General features: G+C 46.8%; 1 protein-coding gene across 2 annotated transcripts in view; it reads right to left on the bottom strand.

Moving 5' to 3' along the window:
• The window catches only part of mon2 (MON2 homolog, regulator of endosome-to-Golgi trafficking), a 28455-nt gene extending 3735 nt beyond the window's left edge, over window positions 1-24720 (bottom strand). Inside the window, exons 1-31 of one of the 2 annotated variants that reach the window (XM_052060788.1) lie at window positions 24398-24720; window positions 24167-24274; window positions 21181-21244; window positions 19775-19902; window positions 18937-19068; window positions 18638-18767; window positions 18458-18555; window positions 17984-18109; window positions 17287-17481; window positions 16948-17072; window positions 16670-16809; window positions 15996-16149; window positions 15725-15915; window positions 15488-15569; window positions 14047-14228; window positions 13046-13158; window positions 12611-12715; window positions 12039-12119; window positions 11886-11959; window positions 11681-11771; window positions 11128-11229; window positions 9659-9769; window positions 8940-9115; window positions 8704-8866; window positions 7256-7549; window positions 6926-7124; window positions 5547-6190; window positions 5039-5182; window positions 3700-3717; window positions 2226-2354; window positions 308-498 (exon numbers count right to left, since the gene is read on the bottom strand). In XM_052060788.1, the coding sequence (XP_051916748.1) occupies window positions 308-498; window positions 2226-2354; window positions 3700-3717; window positions 5039-5182; window positions 5547-6190; window positions 6926-7124; window positions 7256-7549; window positions 8704-8866; window positions 8940-9115; window positions 9659-9769; window positions 11128-11229; window positions 11681-11771; window positions 11886-11959; window positions 12039-12119; window positions 12611-12715; window positions 13046-13158; window positions 14047-14228; window positions 15488-15569; window positions 15725-15915; window positions 15996-16149; window positions 16670-16809; window positions 16948-17072; window positions 17287-17481; window positions 17984-18109; window positions 18458-18555; window positions 18638-18767; window positions 18937-19068; window positions 19775-19902; window positions 21181-21244; window positions 24167-24274 (4490 nt within the window). In that variant the 5' untranslated portion in view covers window positions 24398-24720. Of the gene's footprint in view, window positions 1-307; window positions 499-2225; window positions 2355-3699; window positions 3718-5038; window positions 5183-5546; window positions 6191-6925; window positions 7125-7255; window positions 7550-8703; window positions 8867-8939; window positions 9116-9658; window positions 9770-11127; window positions 11230-11680; window positions 11772-11885; window positions 11960-12038; window positions 12120-12610; window positions 12716-13045; window positions 13159-14046; window positions 14229-15487; window positions 15570-15724; window positions 15916-15995; window positions 16150-16669; window positions 16810-16947; window positions 17073-17286; window positions 17482-17983; window positions 18110-18457; window positions 18556-18637; window positions 18768-18936; window positions 19069-19774; window positions 19903-21180; window positions 21245-24166 lie in introns of both variants that reach the window. The other variant, XM_052060789.1, reaches the window with a different exon arrangement.
• Window positions 24721-24748: the final 28 nt, after the last annotated feature.

Raw genomic sequence — 24748 nt, 5'->3', positions numbered from 1 at the left:
TTGCGGAATCTCATAGTTAATTTCCAGGAGACATCTGCTTTGCAAACCTTTTTCCATCAAGTCCAAACTTAAAAGAAATAAATACTGCTATTACTCAAACCTGAAACTACCGAAAGAATGATTTAGGTTTTGAGCTTGTATTTTGAAATGAAAACCCATTTATTTTGTTTGATACCGAAATAGTGCAGTAAAAATTCCGTTTTACCTGACGGAATGAGTCATTGTGATGAATGCCATCGACAAATTTCTGAAAAGTCTCCAAATATCCATCCGGACAGCACGTGTGCAAATAGCATCTTGACTGTACCTTTTGGTGAAAAGAAAGTCTTCAAAGGCGTTGGCCAACTCGGGCCACATGGTGTCAAACTTCCCAGAGGAGGAGTGCTGGCGGGCCACCGGCAACCCGATGGACAGAACCTTGAGCAGGGACGAGACGGCCAGCTTCCAAGTGCTCTCGGACGGACACGAGTACTTCAAGCCCAGAGGCGTTCGCAGCGTCTGGAGGAGGTTGAGAGGAGACGCCGGCGCATTAAAACAACAACAACAACAACAAAAAGTTATTTTCTGAACACCACTGTTGTAAGCTTTCACATCGAAGGGGATTTTGCCATTTTTGAAAATGCGGCTATAAACCATTTTAAAGATACTCAATAGGGAACGTGCGCGGCGGGGGTCGCTGAAATTTCATTAATTGCAACTAGAATGTGTATTTCTTGGCAGTTGTCTTGTCAGGCAACAGCTGGCCGGGTTGTTAAGGAGATCAATAGGGACGGGCTTGACATTTGCGCTTATCCGCGGGGAACCCCTTTTTCACAATTTCCTGGCAAATTAACCGCCTTCGTTTTGATGTTGCCTAGAAACAGCGCTTAAAGTAGCTTAATGAAAAATGCTGACCTGGGAAAGGTAAAACAAAAATAACTAAAAATACAGTGGTGCCTGGCGGCCCGGTAGTCCAGTGGTTAGCACGTCGGCTTCACAGTGCAGAGGTACCGGGTTCGATTCCAGCTCCGGCCTCCCTGTGTGGAGTTTGCATGTTCTCCCCCGCCCTGCGTGGGTTTTCTCCGGGTGCTCCGGTTTCCTCCCACATTCCAAAAACGTGTGGCAGGCTGATTGAACACTCTAAATTGTCCCTAGGTGCGAGTGTGAGCGTGGATGGTTGTTTATCTCTGTGTGCCCTGTGATTGGCTGGCAACCGATTCAGGGTGTCCCCCGCCTACTGCCCGGAGACAGCTGGGATAGGCTCCAGCACCCCCCGCGACCCTAGTGAGGATCAAGCGGTTCGGAAGATGAATGAACAGTACTGCCTCTACTTACGAACGTCTCTTCATAGGAAATTTGCAAGTTACTAAATGTCTCAACGGGAAATTATTTCCTCTTGTTACGAAAAAAATTTCAAGATACGAAAAATACAGTCGCCGATCGCTCACTATGCTAATGTTTGCCGTGGACATTTTAGAAGGATTGTTAAAAGCCGACAAAAGCAAACGTCCGTGGACCGGTTCTTTACAAAACGCCAGGCAAAATCCACTTCTGAGAGAGAACATGAAGTAAAGAGGGCAAAAAACGATGAGGACGCAGCCTCAAAAACGATGAGGCGTGGAACGAATTAGGGCATTTACATGGAAAACGCGTCTCCGCTTACAACATTTTCTAGTTCAGAAATTTCTTCCAGAGCCAAATAATTTTCTAAGTAGAGCTACCCCTGTCTTTTATATCCATCCATCCATCCATTTTCTGAACCGCTTAATCCTCACTATATCCGTATATAGATATAAAATAAAAATACACAGAACAACTTTAGAAGACTTCAGATTTGCTGCTGAAAGTGGAAGGCGCCAAACATCTGCGCAGGAAACTACCCCAAAGTGTTTCTAACGGCGTTTGGCGTAACCCAAAGCGGCAAGGCCCAAGTTGGCTTTTTGCTCATGTCCGCAGATGGAAAAACACCTGCTTTGACTTCACCAATGGAGAACGTCGTCACGTCAGGTTATTTTCGGTACCCGACCGTGTGCTCCCGACAAAAAAACGCACTGGACTATAAGCATACGTTTCACTTGAGAAATCTCGTGAAGTGAAAGTGAAGGTGACACGAAATATAAACGCGGATCCGTCAAAATTGTGTTGGATTACGGTGATAAAGAGACTCTCCCAAACATAAAACAACAAGTCCAATGCCGCCCCCCCCCTCACCCCCCGGGTTTACAAGCCACTTCTACTGGCCCCACCTTAATGATGCTCTGCAAGACCTTCTCGTTGATGACCGCCTTGTGGCAGGCCGTTTTATGGTACAGCTCCACCAGCACTTCGAGGGAGCGCTCAGCAAAGGGCACGTAGTTTAAGGCAACCCACTCCGCCTGCAAGGTGGAGGAGGGCGGGGGTGGGGGTTACATTGCAAGACACAAAAACAACGGCGGCATTAGCAACCAATCTTCAAACGGCTGCCACGGTGTCAGCGGTTCATAAGACGAGCGCAGACGTTTGGCACGCACCGCACTCAACGTAATTATCGCTGTACTCGTGGACAATTAAAGATGACAGATAACGAGGCTCAGCTTTGATCGACACTGTTGGGGGAGGTATCAGTGAAACGCGGGCTATCGTTGCGGGGGCTGCGCAAAACCATTAACTCATTCACTCCCAAAGACGTTTTTAAACGTCTTTTCGGACTTGGTCTAGAATTGGCTGGTACTGAATGAGTTAATGGGCAGACGTGGAGAATTGGCGTAATACCTCCATGACACTGTCACTCAAAACAGAGCCGTGCATTTTAGGCTTTGAAAGTGGACCACGGTGAAAGCAAACGAGAGCAAGAAGGACAAAACAAAAAGGAATAAACAAGGCTCTTGGAGAAACAGAAATTCAAGTTCAACAGAAAGAACACGTGTTGCCGTCTGTCTAAAGATGTTTTGAAATTTGTCGGTTTTGTGGTCAAAGTATTTTTGAACAATTGGATTGTGACATTTTATTATTATTTTTTTTTTGCAAAACGTCCACTCTCCGTCCTCTGTTGAGTAGCGACTCCAGATCAGGTGCAAATGGTGCCCTGCCACACAACAGCCAACAGGTGGTGCTGTTCTATCTAACACTTTACACCTTTTTTCATAGTTAATACAGAGCAGTGAGTCAATTAGAAACGATGACAAAAATAAAATGTAGATTTTTTTTGGGGGGGGGGGTAACCCGTACGATGCAACTTGGAAAAAAGCAATTCAAACAATTCTACAGGACAATTTTTGTTGTCCGTCAATACATTTGTCGTCTACATAACTCATTGGGCGTTTCCCCCCCTACCCCCAATTAAATACAAAAACATCACAGTCCTACTTCCTATTCGGCAAGTACGTGGTTGGATAACCGTTTTTTTGTTTTTTGTTTTTTACATCTCAGTGAGTTTCTTTCTACTCGGGGAAGGAAAGATAAAATACTGTAAAGACGAATAAAAGCCGGAGCTCAGTCGAGACACGGAGGCTCACGAGGGGTGCCTGAAAGAATCACACAAACACCAACCAAAAGACAAACATCGGGGGGAGGAGTAGGAGGAGGAGACGACACTGCGGAAGAAGCTAATGGCAGGCAGAATGCGGAGTGAGCGAGAAGCTCCCCATGCAGTGTGATCGCTCATCCCGCCAACCCTGGAAGAAGCTGGAGGTGGTGCAAGTAACGGCACATTACAAATCAAATACAGGGAATGGAACTCACCGGCGCAAAGAGCTGGATCTAAAAACGGTTATCCAGTCAATGAGTCGTCCCAAGAAACAGAACCAGAAGAGATTTGGAATTAAAGTCGCACGTACAAATTTGTTTGGTTATCTCAATGAGGTGAAGTCATCCAGACAGATTCATGGGCAAACATTCAGTCTGACCGGCGACTGGACACCATTGGATGAGAGCGATAGGGACCACCCGCAACATCTGCGGCAGGAATTTAGTTTGACACGCTTACGTAAACAATTTAAAGACAGATCGAAATTGGAAGCGGTGCGGGTGCCGGAGTTGGGGGGGGGGGGGGGGGGATGAGGGGTGTCTGGAATCAGGCAGAAGTTGGGGTTCGTACTGGAAATGTTTATGAGTGCGATTGTCTGAGCCTGCCAGTGTTAAAGACGATGACGAGGAAGCACATGCTGGATTTTAAGTGGAACTTCCAAAGTCCAGCTCACAATGTGGATTATTTTGAATGTTGAATGAAAAAGAAAAAAACGTGACTTAGTGTCAAGCCAAATGTTCATTTAGACACGAATAGCTATCCAGGGGGCAGACAGTACATTGACACTGTGATACAAATTTTACATCGACTATTTTGCAGTGTTGCAAAGTGTCAATTCATAGGATATATTTCCCAAAATGGCTTTGGCACCCTCAATTTTGTGGGACGCTATACAGAGAAAACATTTACCAATGCATCATACTTGTGCATAGATTTAGTCATGCACAACTTCGGAGGTTCCACTGTATGGTCGAGCGTGAGCCAGACTTGTTTTCAAATCGAATCTTGTTATGCCTTCAAGCTGGGTTAGAGGAATGAGGAAGGAATTATGGGTCGGGATTGCAAAATGAGGCGGCCCGGTAGTCAAGTGGTTAGCACGTCGGCTTCACAGTGCAGAGGTACCGGGTTCGATTCCAGCTCCGGCCTCCCTGTGTGGAGTTTGCATGTTCTCCCCGGGCCTAGGTGGGTTTTCTCCGGGTGCTCCGGTTTCCTCCCACATTCCAAAAAACATGCGTGGCAGGCTGATTGAACTCCAAATTGTCCCTAGGTGTGAGTGTGAGTGGTTGTTCGTTTCTGTGTGCCCTGCGATTGGCTGGCAACCGATTCAGGGTGTCCCCCGCCTACTGCCCAGAGACAGCTGGGATAGGCTCCAGCACCCCCCGCGACCCTTGTGAGGATCAAGTGGCTCGGAAGATGAATGAATGAATGAATGATTGCAAAATGAATGCCCACGATAACCAGTCCAGCGTATGACAGTTTATGATTAGGGGCAGATAAGACAAAAAAACAACAACAACAAAACAAAACCAGACACGGCTGTTGATTAAATGTTACCTGGTTGTATTTGGCATTGGCCACGTGTTTGGTTTCCATTCTGCCATACTGCGGAGGCTTGCAGGAGAACTCCACGAAGAGCAGCAGCTGTTCAAAGATGGCCGGGTACATGACCTGCAGGTTCTCCGGGCCGACGCAGATGGCCTGCGGCGGGGAGGGAAGCCACAAAACAAACACCGCTGACATCCACCGAAGGAGACGGCATCGCCATCCGTCGTTCGGCGCGGCGCGCGCAACGTTTCGCTTGACGGGATGTGATGCGCGATTGGAAGACAACGGGCGTGCTGTTGAAATGACAACTTCATCATTCTTTTGTGTTTACACTTCCTGCCTTGAGTCGATATGAGCATAAAAAAAAACACCGACGTGACTCTCCCCCCAAAAAATCGGCCAGCCACGCGAGCCGACACCGGCGTTTGTTCCGCGCGCTCAGGGAAAAATACAGTACATACGACCCGACGATAACGCGAGACATCTTTTCAATCCGCTGAGAGTTTTTCCATTTTACCTTCTGTAAAACATCCAGAGCGATGAGCACGGCTTCCTGCAGGCTGGTGAGCACGGCCTCGGTGTAGGAGGGCAGGATGAAGGGGGAGGCATCGCTGCTGATGGGCACCGACACGGCGCCGTGGAGGATGACGCCGAGCTTCTTCAGGTCCTCCATGCTGAAGTTGGCCTTGATGTGTTGGTACAGCGCCGGGAAAATTTGGACGAGCGCGGTGAGGAAAGGCTGGCTGGGGATGAAGGAGAGCTTCTCCGTCTGGCCGCTCGGCGGCCTGGTGCTGTCCGTTCCCGTCCGGTACCACGTATTCCACGCGGACCACCACAACGTCAAGTCCTCCAAGGCCGACTCCTCCCCCGGCGGAGGGGCCTGCAGCTCGGCGCCGTTGTAGCACGTCAGCCGCTCCACCAGCGAATCGGAGCGCACCAGCGGTCTGCCGGGACCCGACGCCGAGAGGGGATCGATGAGGACCGGCGGGACCCCCATCGCGGCGAACGCGTCGCCCGTTTTGTCCGAGTCTTTGACAGGCGTGACGATCTGCAGGATCTCTTGAAAGCTCTTGAGGGCGGCCAGGGAGACTTCGTTGTTCTTGCTGAGCGCGGCCGACTGGATGTGAGTCAGGAGAACCTCCCAGGCCTCGAAGAAATCACCTGCGGTGAGACGGTAACGGGTCAACAGCTTGTTGTTGATCTTTTTGTTTGTTTGTTTTGCATTTTTGGAAAAGTTTTTATTTTGGAAAGTCAGAGACGGACTTAAATTGTCTTTATTGCAATGCCATTCTATATAAAAATAAAAAATAAAATAAACAAGACCAACTCTGTTTTTGCTCCTATTTTTCAGGAGATTTTTTTTCCCACTTTCTTTTATTGTTCCAAAATGTGAGACAATCCGTTCACCTCTCAGGTGTGAATTCATCAAGATGCTAATCCGACAGAATGGTGTCGCACGGGCGCGTCGATAAAAGGCTGCTCTAAAATATGTGGTTTTACTGGATTGCCACTTCCTGGGTGGGTCAGAAAACCAGCTTGTATCTGGCGGGGCCGCCATTTTGCTCACAAACTGCAACATGTTTACTGCGCAGCTGTGAATGAAGCAATAAACGTTTACTCTAAAATGTAAATTAAGGTCACTAAGTGGGATCACAATTTTGCCAATTATACCAATGTACCGTTGAAATAAAAACAAAATTGGTCGGTCACATGGAAAAAAAAATTAGATATACACATAAAAATAAATAAATAAATGAATGAATGAATGAATGAATGCTAGCCAACAATTAATCATCACCATTTATTTTTAATTCTCTGTCGCTTCATAATCAGTTCGCCGGTGAGGCTGGCCTTGGATTACGGTTGACATTTTTGGGTGTAACCGTCTTGACTCACCTAACTTTTGCAGCAGGTAGCGCCTGGTGTTGAAGATGCGGGCGACCCCGGCCAAAGTCAGCACCCAAGTCTCGGCCCACTGTTTCTCGGCCGTGTCCCGCGAGTGGTGAATAAGGATGTTCCCGCCGCCGGACTCGATCTTCTCCTTGTCCGCCGTGGTGGATGACGTCCTGACGCAGTTCAGCAAGTGAAAGAGCACCTACGTGACACAGAGGGGAGCAAACGCTGTCTAGTGAAGCTCATTTGGGGGCATGCGGAGTAGCTATCTTGTGCCAAATAAGAAACAATGCGGTGGGAAGTGATTAAAGTGACATAACGCTTGGCCGCTACCTTCCAGACCACAATATGCCACGTTGGCTGATGCAGCAAGGTCCCATGCGCGGCGATGGTGGAAAACAACGTCTGCCCGGCACTTTTGCGCACAGCGGGCCTCGGATCCACACACAGCTCGCCTAACTTGGCATACAGGCACAGCCACAGGCAGTCGAAAGGAGGTGCGGGATGGAAGGGCCTGTTCAGGGTCTCGCCTTTCTCCCGGGCCTGCTTCTGCTGGGCCTCCTCGTCTCTCTCCAGCTCCTTTGTGATGGCTTCACCCCTTTGGAAGAAGTAATCTGAAATGTTCCACTGACGGAGGGGAAACAGAGAAGCGGGAATTACGAGGATGGGAGAAATATGTTGCAAAAGGAATACAGTATATTCATGAAATTAATTCAGGACACAAGCATGTGACGCCTTGCTCTAGGCACTAGGAACAGCCCGCCCCCCACCCCCCGAGGTCAGAAGCATAAAATTGTGATTGACATGAGGAACTAAACGTTCTGTTCCCAAATAGTAGCCGAGGGCAGAGACCAAGTTACTGCCCCAAAGAGCGAAAATCTGTGAGTAACTAAGACCCCAAAAATAAATTGTACTGGCCTACAGGTGAGCAAAGATGGCGGCGAAGCATTTAAAACAGAGATTGATATCCCGTTGAGATGAATATGCTGAACGTGGGCTAACAACATAATCAGCGCCGTGAAATCTAGCATGGACACAATGAATAAAAATGACAACAACAATAATAATAATAATAATTAAATGATGTGAAAGACAATGGTAAATGGCACTGCGATTTATCCATTTTGTGTTTATATTGCACTTAATTGAACGGTGGTTGTTGTTTTTTTTTTCTTCTTTCTTCTTTCTACCTACATTCTTGCTGCTGGAGGCTGTAAATTTCCCCAGTGTGGAACAAATAAAGGATATCTCATCTTATCTTATCAAGAACTTATCCATACATCTATTTTCCAATCCGCTTATCCTCACAAGGGTCGCCGGAGTCGTCTTCGGGCAGTAGGCGGAGGACACCCTGAACCGGTGGCCAGCTAATCGCAGGGCACACAGAGACGAACAACCATCTGCGCGCACGCTCACACCGAGGGACAATTTGGAGCGTTCACTCAGCCTTGCCATGCATGTTTTTTGGAATGTGGGAGGAAACCGGAGTACCCGGTAGAACACCCACGCAGGCCCGGGAAGAACATGCAAACTCCACACAGGGAGGCCAGAGCTGGAATTGAACCCGGTAACTCTGCACTGAGAGGTCGACGCGCTAACCACTTGGGCCGCCGCAATCATGAACCCATGTTACTTAAGTAACTGTATTGAGTCGTTGAAAAAAAACAAACAAACAAACAAAAACGTTCACATGCGGCTCATCGATAGCATTAGCTAGCATACTGGGCTAAACAACACACAATAATAAATTCGGGGTCTTGACAACTGGCGTCAAGGCTCACCAGTAGGCCAATAGAGGTGAGACTGATGTTGAGCTCTTGGTTCTGTAGGCCGAAACTTCCGGCTACATCCACTACAATCTGGAGGCACGTGCAAGGCATGGTGGGTAGGAAGTCGGTCACCACCAACTGCAGGCACTGGAAGGCTGTTCGGATCAACGACTCACTGAGGACACATCGGACACACGAAGGGGACTATCAACAAAAAGATCTGATCGATGAAAATAAGCCACGCTTACCCTTGATCATTGCGGATAGCTCCTATGACACCCAAAACGAGGGGCCAGCCGGGGCCCAGACTGTCCCCCTGGCTCTGGAGGATTTGCAGGACGCTTTCCAGCTGCTTCTGTCGGATGTCGGCGTGGAGCACGTTGGACAACTCTTTCAGGGGGTTGAGCAGCAGAAGCTGCAGTCGCTTGGAGAAGACACAGAAGGTCGTGAACTTGGGCGCGGTTGAGATTGCCGACTGTACGGCGTGAACAGGCCCGCGATCCACGAGATAGAAGAAACAACCTAAGGCAGATAGCCGAGTATTCCCTCAGACTCAGACACTAATTGCGGGGGGCAGCTTTGGAAATCGAAAAGGAATCATCACACACAAATACAATTCATACCTGAAAGACTATTGGCAGCGATCCAATCATTAACTGTATTCTGGTGACAGACGTTTCGATTTTTTTTTTGGGCCATAGAGACTTATGGAATTTGAAATATAGTTAAGTATTGTCGCAAAACAAATACACGGTCTATATTGCATTGGTACAGCTCGGCAATGGATCTCGTTTCATCATCAGAAATGTACTTCATTTGTACATTTTTTGTACATGTACATTTTTAACGGCGTAATGTGTAATGACGTTCACCGACGGTTTCAATTTCAAATCACAGTACTGTAAAACGATTACGACGAAAACATTTGGGCACTCAAGAAACCGAATCGCGCGACAGGTTTCGCTACCTGATTGTGGCCGAGCGGCGGCTCGTGCTTGTAGTCCAGGCCAGCTTTGATGAGGGCCGTCAAGGCCTCAGCCCCCCACTCTCTCATCCTGGAGTTTGGGTGCTGGCAAACCTGCAGGACACATCATATACACGCAGAAATGCAAACACGGACGCAAAGGAATCAAGTGCCTGTGCGTTTGTGGACGCGTGGGTGGATTTGTGTGCGTTTTTCTTCCGCTGGATCAGTTCTGATTGCAGGGGAGGCTCCCCCCCCTCCCCAGAATAAATAAATAAATACAAAGGCAGTTCGTTTCCCAGCAGATTTTGTCGTGGGCGTGTGTGCGGCACAAAATCGAGGAGTTTGCGCCATACAAAGTGTAATCAAGCACGTTTGTATCGACACACTTGGGAGATGCGCCATGTCCACACATACACAGAAAAAGAGGCTTTTTCTATACATTGTGGTGCACATTTTAGGCCACAAACAGTCCTCCAGAAGGCAAAAGCTGCATTTTTAGGCTCTCCACCATGCACGGATGCTTTATTTTACTTTTTTCTCCCTGACAGATTGGTGTCAAAGTGCCATCTGAAACTGGCATGCACCTTACGGTTCATGTGAAAGACAGATTTTCATGACTGTTGTAGACAGAGAAAAAAAATAGCTTTGCATGTGTGGACATGGCTTGGCTTCACATTGAGTCACAGCACAAAAAAAATTATAAAAGTGATAAAAATGGTAAGATTCATTGACAGCATGAGGACATCCCACTTGCGGAAACACATGAATCTCGTGAGACTTGATAATTGCCCAAGCCATTTTTATTGTCATTGTAATATTTTTTTAAATTATTGGGATTTTTTTTTCTTAAATAATCCCAATCACTCTCATTGAAAGGTTGAATGAAGGCAAGAGGACTATTCTTTTTGGTGGAATTTGTCGTGTTTTTTTTTTCTCGTGTTGCAAGAGGCATTCAAAAATGACTGATGTGATGATGCTTTTATGCAAATGACATGGTCTTCCTCAATTCTGTCAAATGAATAATTTAGATATTTTCTTCCTAGAAATTGCTGACAGGTTTTCCTTTTAAAAGAAATCGAGTGTCAATGTGAGGCTTGCGCCCGCAAGACCCTGCTTTGGCAGCAAATCAAATTTCAAAATCAAGACTGGAAGCACAGAGGACACAATACACAGACAGCAGCAACTTGACTCCCAACATGTTGACAGGGAGGAGATAAGAACTGGGGAGAGAGCAACAAAATGGATAAAAAAAGCCAAAGAAGTTTGAATGAGAGGATGCTCGCTTACCTTCTGCAAAACAGACAGGAATGCAAAAGAGAGGGGGGAGATAAGAAAGAAAATGTGAAGAAAAAAAACAAACTTCAAAGTCTTTTCTCACGAGGGGAGTCTCCTCTCCCTGAGATGATTGGTCAAAACATCGTTTTTCAGTCTAGCACCAAAAAACAGCAGAATATTGTGTTTCATGTCACCTCGAGTAAGTGTCCAGTCAGAGGCCTCCACAGAATCTCGATACGATCCATGTTCACCAGACCCGTCTCCAGCAGCTTGGCCACGGCAAACAACGACGGTTCCTGCTTGCGAGACAATACGAGTCGTTAATTTATGAATTTTTTCTTTCCTTTTCCTGGGCTAAATCTTGTTAGCAATTAATGCACCGCAGTTCAAGTGTGGAAAAAAAAAGCCCAAAACAATTTAAGGTCACTGTTATGCCCTAGCATGAGGGCAAGGAGAGCCACAGTCAGTGACAGCAGACTGAAAATAGAAATATAGTGACTCTGACTTCAGTTCCTGATGTGATTCACTTGGCCAGTTGTCCCCAACTGCCAATATTAAAAAAAAAATACAATAATAGTCAAAATAAGTGTAAGAGTTATTGCGCGGCGAATATGTCCAATGAGGCAGATTATCAGACGGGCAGCAATATTCATCGGATGGATGTATGCTGGTCCGCAAAATATCAGTCCGTGGCGGGGGCTGGGGCACAGCTAGGCCACGCCCCTTAAAGGCACATCTCCAACGCACCTTGTTTGTCCCGTAGGCCATTTCCATAGCTTCCAGTGAAAGAGAACATAAAGCGTTGATCAAGTGATGAAGGGAAACATCATCCAGGTACCTAGATCACACAAGACGTGGGTCACTGTAGAGTGAGTCATTACCGTCAGCATTCGTGACGACAATCAGTGTGATGCATTCAAACAGTATTGAAAGAAAATGAACAGGTCCTCACTGGGAGCTCTCAAAAAGTCTGGAGAGAATGTTGGAGATGACCGGCAAGTCGGTCATCACAGCCGTGGTCAACACCTGACCGGGACGGAGACAAATCAATTGTCAGTTAATGGCCCGTCGCAATCGTATGGCGCACGATGCAGGGCAAACGCACCGTACTGGGTCCCTCCACGGCTCGGCCAGGCTTGAGGGCGCCGCCGGCGCTTGGCTTCAGTCCGAGGATCCACACCAAGTGCTGGGATCATGATGACAAGAAGGAAGATGAATTTATTAGGGTGGTGGAGGGGGGGTGGGGGGGTGATCCAAGTTTTCCCAAAGAAGCAATCACACAGCCTTACAATTGGTATTGTGTGTGTTGAAAAGAAAATAAGTTAAAAAAAATCGTTATCCATTTCTCAGTCAACAGATGATTATATTCCCTGCTAATAACAGTAAACTTATTTGTAGAAAATGTTTTTTGTGAGAAGCAGAGAAACCCAAACTTGTTTTTTTCTTCTTCAATATTTTAAAAACATTTCATAATTTTTTGGCATTTAAAAAAAATAAAATAATGCAAAAAAGAAAAAAATTAAAATCTGTGTCCTTTTTTTAAAAGATGTGGGAACAGAAGGGTGAGATTGCTTTTACAAAAGGACTGTGTGTGAAAACACCCTAAAATGAACACCAAAATAGGTGAAGCTTTTTAAATCATTATTATCACTGTGGAGAACCAGTTGGCACTTGCACCTGCAGTGTGGCCAGAACCAGCTGCCAGGAGGTGCCCAGCACGGCGCCGTGGCAGTGGGCCAGGTTCAACAGAGTCCGCATGCACTGAATGTTCTTGGCCGTCAGCTTGACAAGAGACACAAAGTAAGAATTGAGAGCAATGTCCACGTAGTCCAGTACGCTGGAACAAAGACCCCCTTTAAAGGAGGGGGTGCGGGGGGACAGATTTTCAATTTGGGATGCACCGACACCACTTGCGACAAGTGCTTGCATTTGAGGAGTCACCGTTAACAGAGCGTTAAAAAAAAAAGCGCGTGCATCACATTCTTCTCAAATTAATATGCAAAATTTTACACCTAAAATATAGCATACAGTTTATTGGCATTGGTTTAATAATCAAACCTTGCTAAATCCTTGCGTCTGCCCACCAACAATCACGATCTTATATTTTCCTACCACAACGGTTCCTTGGGGCTGGGCGCTGAGTGGTTGCCCGACGGCCACCACCTGCTGATGGGACTCGCTCGATGGGCTGATGATCTGCACATTCTGGCCCTGAATCGAGTAGGCTGTAGGGAAAGAAGAAGAAGAAAAAAAAAACCAAAAACGTGTTGGGTTGCGTGTGCGGGCATTTGTAACTAACAATCAGAGGCTGCAGGAGAAGCTCTTTTAATCAACTCAACATGGCCAGACCAATTAGCCGGCTTTATCTATACAAGATAATATGCAAACGTTGAATGTCCAAGGGGGCCTTTTGGAGAGAAGCTGCATGCACACGTTTTAACACTCCCCGGGCACGTTCTTAATTAGAAGTCCCGACATAACGTTATGGATTACTGCCATAAGAGACGGCGCATTGGGGAGAGGCAAAATGCCAAGAGTTTAACGCGATCAACTCGGCTCACACGCAGCACACACTTCAGACCGCGAGGATAAGAAAACCTCATTAATTTAACATTAATGCACATGACTGCAAGCACAAGAATGAAGCGCATTTTTAATCGAACCTAAGTTTGCAAAGGGGTGGAAACCGTCCGGTAAATTTCCATGGGAAGCTGGAGGAAATTCCAAAATTCAAACGCCTGGAATTGACTGAGAATTGCGGGTACCGTAATGAAAACGTATCATTATGGGGTATAAATAGGAATGTATTATATTGTCATAAGCAGAAATATGTACAAACTTGATAGCCTACTTTACTTGCATGTATTACTGTACCTGAAGTACTCTATTACTTTTAACTAAATCATATTTAGCCCCCCCCCCAAAAAAAAAACAACTGTACTTGCTTTCTCTATACAGATCAACTTTCCAATTTAAAAACTCACAACCCGATCAATCACGCTACATTCACATGTATTTCGGATATTCTGACAAAGCAAAATGGCATTTTAAGAACAACCCTCGCGTTATTTTAGGCAAACGTTATTTTCGGCATCGTCTGCTGGGTCGCTTACCTTTGCTGGACAAGTTGGCGGCGTTGCTGCTGAGAACGGTCAAGGCGTAGTGCGGCGGCAGAGAAGCCTTGCAGATGGCTGTGATGAAAGCGTCGCGCGGAGTCACCAGGCCCAGGCGACCGCATAGCGAGGCCATGGTCAGCTCGGCCTTCAGGATGTTCTCGGTGGCCGTCTCATCGGTGCTGCAAACGCACACACGCACTGAGTGTACTGTTCGATGTCATTCATCTTTGCAAATGTGCTGTGGTGAAGTGATTCACATTGCCCCACCCCTGTGAAAAAAACAAAACAAAACAAAAAAAATGGCCATGCTGCGGGCTGCAAATGGTCCGCAGGCCATAGGTTGGACACCGCTCTCGGAAAAGGAAAGTTATTGCATCGAGTTCATGAGAATCTTTGCAAGGCTGGAATCGTATTACAGTCAAAAGGAGAATACGATGCAATCAGTTCCTTCTGCACTGTGTCTGGTACACCTGCATGAAGACGGTTCAACAGAGTTCAGGTATTTGGAAGTTATTCAAGAGCAAAGAGGCATTGTGGGAGGGAGGGAGGTTAGGGGGGGAGGAGGGGGCGGGTATACCGGCAATGAAACTCCTCTAGTCTGTCTGCAAATCAAATTCACCTCCAACTCCAGTAATGTGCGTCAAGGGTCTGTTTGATAAAGGCGTCGCCGTGTTTATGAGTACAAAGCCTGTCTGACGGGAGTAAGAAGTATGAGCGCCTTAAAAGCCGATCGGCACGGCAGTGGTTTCAAGAGGCGGCGGCGGATTGGAATACCGCCAACAATTGGACAAATTGCGGCAATTGAAAAAAGGGACCATCGAGCGAAGATGTAGACTAGCGGTATCAAACTCATTTTTGTCGCGGGTAACTTTTGAGTTACGTCTCTCCCCGGAGGGCCGTTATGACAGTGAAACCACGAAAATGTTTCATCACATTATTACTTGTAAGGGTAACAAAATTATTGCAGAATCTCAACGGCATTTATGACACATGACAATTTGACTTTTTTTTTTTTTTTTTTTAGCAAGGACCATGCAAGTTGACACACAAGATTTTCTTTCAGGGGGCCACATAAAATGATGTGGCGGGCCGGATCTGGCCACCGTGCCTCGAGTTTGACACCATTATGTAGACCAAGAGATAAGCTTCTTGTACTACCTGTTTGCTTGATACCTACCGACTGATAAGAGACAATGAGATTTTCAACACTCCCTATCTGATCAAACTCAACAAATAACAATCAGAACGATAAACACGGTGATGTGATGTCCCGAAAAAATTATTTTGAGCCACTGTCCTCTGATGCGGGGTGTGGTTCTATTGTTCTGTATTTCCTTCCAAATTCCGTTTGGCAGTGCCTCGGACTTCGGTGTTCTTCTTCAGCCAAATTCACATGTCCAAGTGCAGTTGCGCTTGAAAATCCAACTGGCTGATTTACCTGGCGTCAAGCAACAGGGACAAGGCGGCGAGCAGACCGCACCAGCAGGCGTTGACCATCTCCTCCCACACCAGATGAGCTCCTGAGACGCAGGGGGGGGGGCTTCCGTTAGGCAGAGTACCATCATGAATACCCATCAAACCCAAAACCCAGCATGACATCAAGCGATTACCCACAGCAACAGACGCCAAGCTTCCGAACAGCGCAGGAGAACTCCAGCGCAAAATCGCATCTCACCAGGTGGCGGCTGCCAGTCGCGGTCAGGCTGAGCCTCCCTGGTCTCAGCCGCCGCCGCCTCCTCCGCCGCGAGCTCCCTTTCGATCATGGTGGTAATGCCCCGGACCAGGTCAAGCAGGGCGCTGAAGGCCACCGACATGGCGTAACCTTCGGGGATGGACGGCGGCTCCACTTTGTCCAGCATTTCCAGGCTAGCGGAAACGGCAATGGAAGTGATGTGTGGCAAATGCGTTTCCAAACGACATGGCGGTAGTGGGGGGCGGGGGCTTACTAGGTGGCCTTGGCACTGCCCTGGGCGCTGACGGTCATCAGTGGGATCCAGGTTCCGCGGTATTCAAACGCAGCCTGGGTAGTCAGGGTCCCGCCGACGCCTCCTAGACCTGGACCGCCCTGAGCCGTGCCCTGGGGCCCCGATCCCGAGCCACCTTAACAAGTTTGATAAGTTTAGTAAATGGGGGGGGGGGGCATTTGCAACAGACTTCACGTAGGGCTTGACAGTTAAAAACAAAAAAGAAATTTGGATTTTTTTATTTTGAGGCCGTATCGCCCAGCCCTTAATGCACAGGTGTCAAAGTCAAGGCCCGGGGGCCAGATCTGGCCCGCCACATCATTTTATGTGGCCCACGAAAGGAAATCAAGCACGTCAAGTTCCATGATGCTTGCTAGAGTCTGAACTAAAAAAATTCTAATTGTCATATGTAATCCACATTAACAGTTATTATTCTTGACTTCTGATTTCAAAACTAGTTATTCATAAATTTGTTGTGCGTTATGTATACGTGGACGTGATTCAACTTTTATATGGTTTCCCAAAATTCAGAACGGCCCGCCGAGGCAAACCGTAACTACAATGTGGCCCGCGACAAAAATGAGTTTGACACACCCTGCCTTAATGTTTGATTTTGGCAACCTGAAACCTGGTCTCAAAAGAGCTCCAAATCGTACCAGCTGGTGCGCTGACAGCTGAAGCATTGCCCACATTAGGAACGATGAAGAGGGACTGGATAAAAGAGCCCAGGGCATTGACAATGTCTCTGAACACCTTGGTGGAGTGCTGCTTCATGTCGTACGATTGGCAGAATGAACTACAGCAAAAGAAAAGAAACTTTAAAATTAGCCTCAATGCTTTAACCGTTTCTCAAGCAATTAAAAAAAAAAAAGAATAAAAATTGTTGCCGCAAAAATTACCGACAATGTGTCATGCCTTGAAATGTAAAGCTTACCGTAATAAATGTGGCTGCACACACAGCCGATGCACCGACTCCACCGCCACAGCTCTGAGCCACTGAGGCTTTTCCCCATCCAAAAATTTTACCAGCAGAGAAAGGAAGATCTCACACTCTGTTACCTTGAAGGCGGGGAGAAAATAGTCAGGAAGAAGGAAGAAAAAGAAAACATCAAATAAAACAAGCTGCATTATTAGATGATCCTCCTCTTGAAAAATCGCTGATGCGAACTAATCCGATGCTAATCGTTTCCCCATTTCCCAGCTTCATCCTTGAGGAAAACTCTGATCCAGATTGGCGGCGGCCTTAGAGAGGAGGTCGGCCACGCGCTCGTACCAGCAGACTGTAGAAGTGCTTGATGAGCACCGAGACCACGCGCAGCAGCCGCATGCAGATGGGGAAGTAGGGCTTCTCCACGGGGGCCGGCGAAGCGGCGCTGCTGTTCCCCTGTCGGAACTTGATGTTGGGGGAGAAGAGCTTGATGACGAGCGGACACACGCGCTCCTTCAACAGGAAGCTGAACTCCTGGTGCTGTGCGGCAAGAAGGAGAGGAGAGACAGAGGTACATTGGTCAAATACAACACATTAATTCTCATTTACGGTGCATTGTTTCCCCAGGTAGGATTTTTAGTTCAATAATAAAATACAAAAATGAATGTTTAGAAGACAAACATTTCTTTAAAAACTCATTCAGTACCAGCCAATTCTGGACCAAGTCTGAAAAGACGTTTAAAAACGTCTTTGGGAGTGAATGAGTTAATGTTAAATGTAAATGCACCAAAGTTAAATACAACTGAACTGGACTTGGTGCTTCCCCTCATTTATCACATATCCCACAATCTCAGATTGTCTTTCCAAATTTTGCATCCCTTCACGTCTCAAATGGTGTTCTTAAAGAAAACGTGAACATGTGATCCAAGTTCTTTCCTGCTGTGACCGTAGCAGTAGATAGTAGCAACAGGTCCCTCAAGCGGGCTCCGATCCAATAAAAAACAAAAAAACAAACAAACACTTGAAAAGGTATTGGAGCCACCTGCAGGAATACGCCGGGGAAATCGTTGAGGACAGACTCCAGCAGCTCCAGGCCAAATGTCCGCGTCATCTCAGTCATCCCCACCAACCAATAGGGGGCGTCTGCATTCACCAGCTGGCACAGGTCCTGTAAAATGTTGTAGATGACATTGAGAAACGCATCACATTTTTTGGGGTGTAGGTTGAAGTGGGTTGTTTTTAGGGTGGCTGGAATTGATTAATGGTATTTCCATTCACTTGAATGGGGAAAGATGATCTGAGATATGAGCGGAATATGGTCACAGAACACATTGAACAAATCAAGACACCTTTTTTTTTGCCTTCAACGTAGCAATTCAAGCATTGACTGTGGATGTTTGCTATACCACTGCACAAATATGAACAGAGGTACACGAGATTAAGGGCAATCAACTCAAGTGGGATGTTTAAAGGGTATACAGCTGTGAACGAGGCTGCTGCCCCCATGTGGACACACCTGGAAAAGCATGTACGCATCTTTGGCACTTGGCCTCAGGGTAGTGACAGACCGCCTGTTGGTGTTGCCCTGCACGGGGGGAGGCTGCTCCACAATACCTGGGACGGGAAGAGAATTTGCTCTCGGTTAATGGAATTTTTTTAAAAAACGCCCCCATTCCCACGGCCCTCGAGTTATGACCTTTGAAACGCTCGTCCTCAGCCACCATCCTCTCGAAGACCACGGTGACCACCTGCCGGACCGTGGCCGCCGCCGTGTTGTTGGTGATGTTGTCCTTGGTGAAGTGCAGCCGGAAACACAGCACAATGGCCTGGACGAGCACACATCACAAGCGGCATGCAAATATTGATTTAATGTGACTCTAGTGTTAAGAGGAAGTACATTTTGGTCCTCTTGAGTGCTTCGGCAGCATATTGGATGGCGCTGGATACAGTATGGGCATTTTAAGCCGGACTATCCGGGCTGGAGTGCGTTTCTACCTTGGAAAGTACTTCATCGTGGACCACTGTGTTGGTAGTCAGCAGTACCAGCACCGTCTGCAGAAGCTTCAGCTCCTCTAAACTGTTCTCCATCAGCTGCCACAGCATGTTGATGATGTTGCCTGCTGCGGCCTGCAACGACAAACGGTACTGAGTGTTTTTGCTTTTTTTTTTTTTTGGTAGTTCGTAATGCGTACAAAGGGACCAGATGATACCGCTCGCTTCGGGGTCAAAAAACATCAGTCCAAGGACATTTCAATACCAATATAAGTGATGGTGACACTTGTGACGCTGTCTGTGCTTTCGTGGGTGTCACAGCTGTTTGTGCAAATCCCTCAAGGGTCGGCGCCGTTTGCTTTTTGAAGGCTGCTGGCGTGATTTTTAACCTTCAGTGTTGATGGAAAAAGTCGTGACAAGATCGACGATGCCAAGTGGCTCTTGTACAAGTTTTTGCGTCCTGAGTTGAGATTTTTTCCACCTTTTTTTTTTTTACACAATTGTCATATTATTTATTTATTTTTAATCACGTCGATTATCAACAGAGAAATGTTATAGTCAGAGTCGCTTACGACATACTGCGAGAATTCATCTCGCTGGTCACAGGATTAGGAAGACCTGCACAAACAAGAGCGGTGTGTGTGTGTGTGTGTGTGTGTGTGTGTGTGTGTGTGTGTGTGTGTGTGTGTCCTGGAGCGAATCAGGGTGACACCAATAATTCATGACAGAATGTCCTTCGGCCAGATAGCCTTGATGGCCTTTATGACCCCGGGCATTAGCCTCGGTGTGCTGTATGCATTTGCATTAACACCGTGGCTGATCCGAGCCCCCAGTCCGGTACCTCAGAGACCACCTCGTGGGACATGAGCCTCTGGATGGCAGCCAGACACAGTTGGGCGATTTTGGGCTCTTTGGTGCCGCAGCCCATCAGGAAAGGCTGCACGACTTCGGAGCTGTTCTCCTTGAGAGCTGCAGAAAACATGAACATGAATGACATATTTTGAGAGTATTTTATTTACAACAATGTTGTAGATAGTGGGGGCTGGGGGGCTATTGCGGGTGACCGAATTTTTGGTGCATTAAAAAAAAAAAGTGGACACATTTTGATGCCGTTTCTTGTGGGGCTGGAACGGATTAATGGCATTTCCATTCATGTCAAAGGGGAAAGGTGACTTGGAAATGTTTTGCAATATGAGCATTGTCACAGAACAATTAAAACTCGAAAGGCACGGGACTGTTCTAGTTTACTGGCACTACTTTCCCATTAGCCATTGCCATGGCACCATCTTGAGGTTTCCCAAATTCCACAGAAAAAAAATTAAACATCAAGATGGTTATTTGCGACAAAGAGAGGGTCAATCAACTGTATGACGCCACAGAGGGAACCACAACTTGTTGGATTCTTTTACTTTTAAGGGAGACCAGAATTAGCGGCGACATTTCAAGCGCCTCAGATCTCAAGTCAGTGGGAAAGCGTTGCGCTTGAAGTGTTGCAACAAAGAACATCGACATGTTCTGCTCTATTTGCTTCCACTCTGCAAGATCCGCTTTGATCGTGTCGCATTCACCCAAGCTGCCAACCAGCGAGGCCTTGGGGTGTCTTCAACACTGCTTAAGCCAGGAACACGTCGATCAACAGTTGGCCAAGTATGTGCATTACTGTATTACAATTATGAGGCGGGGTGTGGGGGGGGGGGGGTGCTAACGCGTAACTTGGTCAAGCTTAACGCAACTCACACTCAACCAGAGTACCGGTATGTATATATTTTAGAGATAGAACAATAGTTTTTTGTCAGAACCCCCCACCCCAAAAAAATGGTATTTGGAGTCAGTATTAATTTTCAGTAAAAGGGATATTTTTACCACAAGTTTCACTATTTCATCCACGGCTATATACAAAAGTATAAACGTGGTTAAGTATTGTATTAAAGCACAATCTGTGTCCAGTATTTCAAACGCTTGGTGGCTCATGGTGGGCAGCAACGTTCTGCTCCTTTGTAACAGATTTGTTTTGTATGGGCTAATTTTTTTTTTTTGCAACACTGCCACAGGACACAATACTTTGTGGGCCTTGAAAGATCAGCGAAAAATGCTGTCAAAGCAACTGACAATCTGGGGAACTCTGCCTTGAATACAGATGGCAGTAAACGCCTTAGAGATGGCTTAAGATGTCAAAATCGCACCCTTGCTTGAGGCTCAAAAAAGACAGAGTGGTCCCGCGAGCAGATTTGACCGCATTTCACTCACCAGCCAGTATGTCGCTATTCCTTGCTGCAATTGTCTTAACCTTCACAATGCCAGATTCGGCGGCCTATGGGGAAAAGAGAAGGACAGTTGTAGTGCAATAAAAAGGCACAGAGCAAGACAGAGGCTGCTACAGTGAACCCTTGAGTGTAGGACATTTAGGAGACGGGCACAAGCATCGAAAAACAATGAACCTTGCCTTTCAAACCATCATGTGTGGCGTGGGATAAATTTCGTCACACCCCCCTAATTGGGGAGAACAATATCCGTCTAACCCTCCATTTTCTGATCTGCTTTTTCCTCACAAGGGTCGCGGGGCACGCTGGAGCCTATCCCAGTTGTCTTCGGGCAGAAGGTGGAGGACACCCTGAACCGGTTGCCAGCCAATCGCAGGGCACAAAAAGACGAACATCCATCCTAGCTCACAATCACATCCAGAGACAATTTGGAGTGTTCAATCAGCCTGCCACGCATGTTTTTTGGGAATGTGGGAGGAAACCGGAGGACCCGGAGAAAACCCACGCAAGCACGGTCAGAACATGTAAACTCCATACAGGGAGGCTGCAGCTGGAATCAAACCCAGTACCGCTGCACTGTGAGGCCAACGCGCTAACCACTCGACTACCGGGCCGCCTGGGGAGGACAGTATGTTCTCGTTATTCTTTTTCACAGAGGCCTGGTGGAAAACTTGGATCCCAACGCTCACAGTTTCCCCAGAGAAAAGTGCCGTTTGAAGATTTTCCTCTCAATGCCACAAAAACGCAGCCAAGTCGACGACCTTGGCAGCTGCCCTTTAACCGCGTTTTCAGCTTGCTACTGATGTCACAAAAGTGCCTCTTTCTCAGGTTAAAACTCGGCGGTGGAAAAATCTACATGGACATTTAAGAGTCCTCCGGTTACTTTGAACAATATGAGCACATTTGGAGAAGAATTAAAAAAAATAAAGCAGAAGTGATTCCCGTCTGCTCATCTATTTGACGAGCAAGTTCCACGCAGGCATTGATGCGAGTCTCTCAATTCAGCAAATTCCTGGAACGATGACAAGCATTGTTATTTTTACACACTGGAGAAGTGGCGCAAGATACGGAAGGACATTTCTAATATTTTGTTTTAGCCATAAGAGAGGCAAAATAGCTATGCACCGTGACAGTATGATGCAATGAAGAAGAATGTCAGTTTTGGAGGATATACAGAAAGGATGCCACGTTACGTCTATCGCCTTCCGAGATCTGTAGTCTGGCAACAGAATGTTATCATGTTCTTAACATTTTTCCAAGCAGCTGACAAGGCTCCGAATCCACTTATTATATCACTTTTGTCGAATGCAGCCGTCGACCACTCGACTTTAATCATTTCAGCACAGGGAGCGAATGATGATATCGCCAAAAGTGACCGAGCAACTTTTGCGTTCCCAAATGACAGCCCCCGCCGCTTAAACAGTGACGCGGCTTACTTGTATTTTGCCGATACCATCAGCGTCACATTTTCAGCTCGTTTTTTTTCTCCCTTTAATTCCACAACTTGTTTCCCTCTCACGAACTTTTGTGTAAACTGTTGGCATTAAAAAAGACCCCCAAAAAAATCACACACATACACACACACTTGAAGCTTTCAAATCGGTATTTGGGACCTGCCCTGCACACCCCACCATGCCAAAAAATGCTGCTCAAGGGCAATGCTGACATTGTGTTGCATGCCTTAAGACGGCAAACTAATTCAGCCAAAATTATTAGTGCCTCAGCGGTTTGCAGCCAAGTCGTGCGCTCCACTCCTCAGATGCCTGCAGCTCAAATCCACAACAATTGACAGAATGCGCAACGACTCAATATGGCCCATTTTAGACATACCGACGGTCGACTTAATATTGCAACTTCAAGTAAGGGAAGCCAAACGTGAAGCCCTTTTTAAGCAACATTCAAAACATTCCGCTCTCTTACTTGACCTCTTGGATCTACAGTATATTTCACATCTTAGCTCATTCCATTTGCATGCAGCATGACAGCTAAATGCTGCTTCACCATGTTTGCTTTGAACTCTGAGCTCCACTAAATTGACCCAAGTCTACAGACTTCAGAGCCCTACTGCATTTATACTCAATTTGCATTTCTTTAATAGTTAGCTACATTTCAATAGTTAGTATTGGTAAATTCTATACTCAATTATTGGTGTTTCTCAACTGCTAAATATTGGTAAGTTGTGTACAAATATTACAGACAGAGGGCCCTGCTTCTACGACGGCAAAAGTATGTCTACATTTGGGCGTTTATGAAGAAATTTAGACTTACCAGGAAAATGTTACATAAATAAAGTAAATGGTGGGAATGATGGGAATCTTAAAACTGTAGAACCGCACGTGTCATAAATGTGTGCGTTTTTAATGAGGCAGTGGGAGCAGACTTCATTAGGGAGCTTGAAACAGTCAAGACAACTGTCTGTGTACCCACCACATTTACACAAGTTGCCACAGAAAACATGCATCGGCTGACCTTCTTTTAGGGTCATGTCAAAACAATGAAAGGGTTAAATCAGATGTGTGGAGATGCAAATCGTGAGACGGGGAGCCAAAGGCAAGACATGTCTCGTTTAGTTTTTCCTAGTGAAAGTATGATGTCAAGCAATTAATTAATCGTCGCATTAAAGTCGGACAGACTCGACACATTTTGCAAAGATCCAAAGTCTTTCATTTGACATCGACGATTTTTATCAGGATATTCTCTGTCATAATTGAAATTGATTATACTATGGGTGGGTGGAAAAGGGGTAATATGTAAATGAGACAAAAAGTTTGAGAAGGCTCAGATTCCTAATGTTGTCTCCGATGTGTGACGTGGCATGGAGCCCACTTGTGCCAACAAGCAGCTTATTCATCAAGAACTCGGGAAGAACTTTCCTCGCGAACCCGTCCAGAAGTAGGCCTGCTGGTGGTGATGGCGGTTAGGTTCTACATAAATTGTGTCTTTTGCGAAGCTAATACAACTCGCACACTGACCTCTTTAACTGGGGGGAATTTCTTCTTGCACTCCATGGAGAGCGAGCGCAGGTCGGTCTGCATGTTCTCCAGCAGTTTCTTCACCGCTTCGGGACTGCTGGTCGACATCTTTGAGCCCAAGGAGAGTGTTCGACGGACGGAAGAGAGGAGGCGGAGGGGAATAAACAGCAGTCAGGCAACGCGGAGCACGGTAGCGCGGACGTCGTGGTCACCGCCGCCAACCATCCACACCTTCCCTGCTCAATAATCCGCCGCGACTTCCCTTTTTTTTATTTGCCTCCCCTGGAAAAGAGCACGGAAACGCCGCGGTGCATCCACACGGGATCCCCCGTTTCGTTCGCTTGGAGCGCCGGTGCGCAGGAGAGCAGCGACGACGCTGACATAAGTCCGCTTTCATCAAACGGCGCGGACGTTAAACGTGCTCAAAATGACATGCCGCCCTTTTAAATGTAGCTTCGTTCATCGACTGAATTATAGCGTTCGACGTCGACGTAAATGGTATCGGCCGCCGTTAGCTTGGCTTCTTTACCCACAATGCATCAGGGCTCGATTGGTGACACGTCACTCCCACTTCCGTAAACA

The sequence above is a fragment of the Hippocampus zosterae genome, chromosome 3, assembly GCF_025434085.1.
Source record: "Hippocampus zosterae strain Florida chromosome 3, ASM2543408v3, whole genome shotgun sequence".
NCBI lineage: Eukaryota > Metazoa > Chordata > Actinopteri > Syngnathiformes > Syngnathidae > Hippocampus > Hippocampus zosterae.
This window is presented reverse-complemented; position numbering and strand designations above follow the sequence as displayed.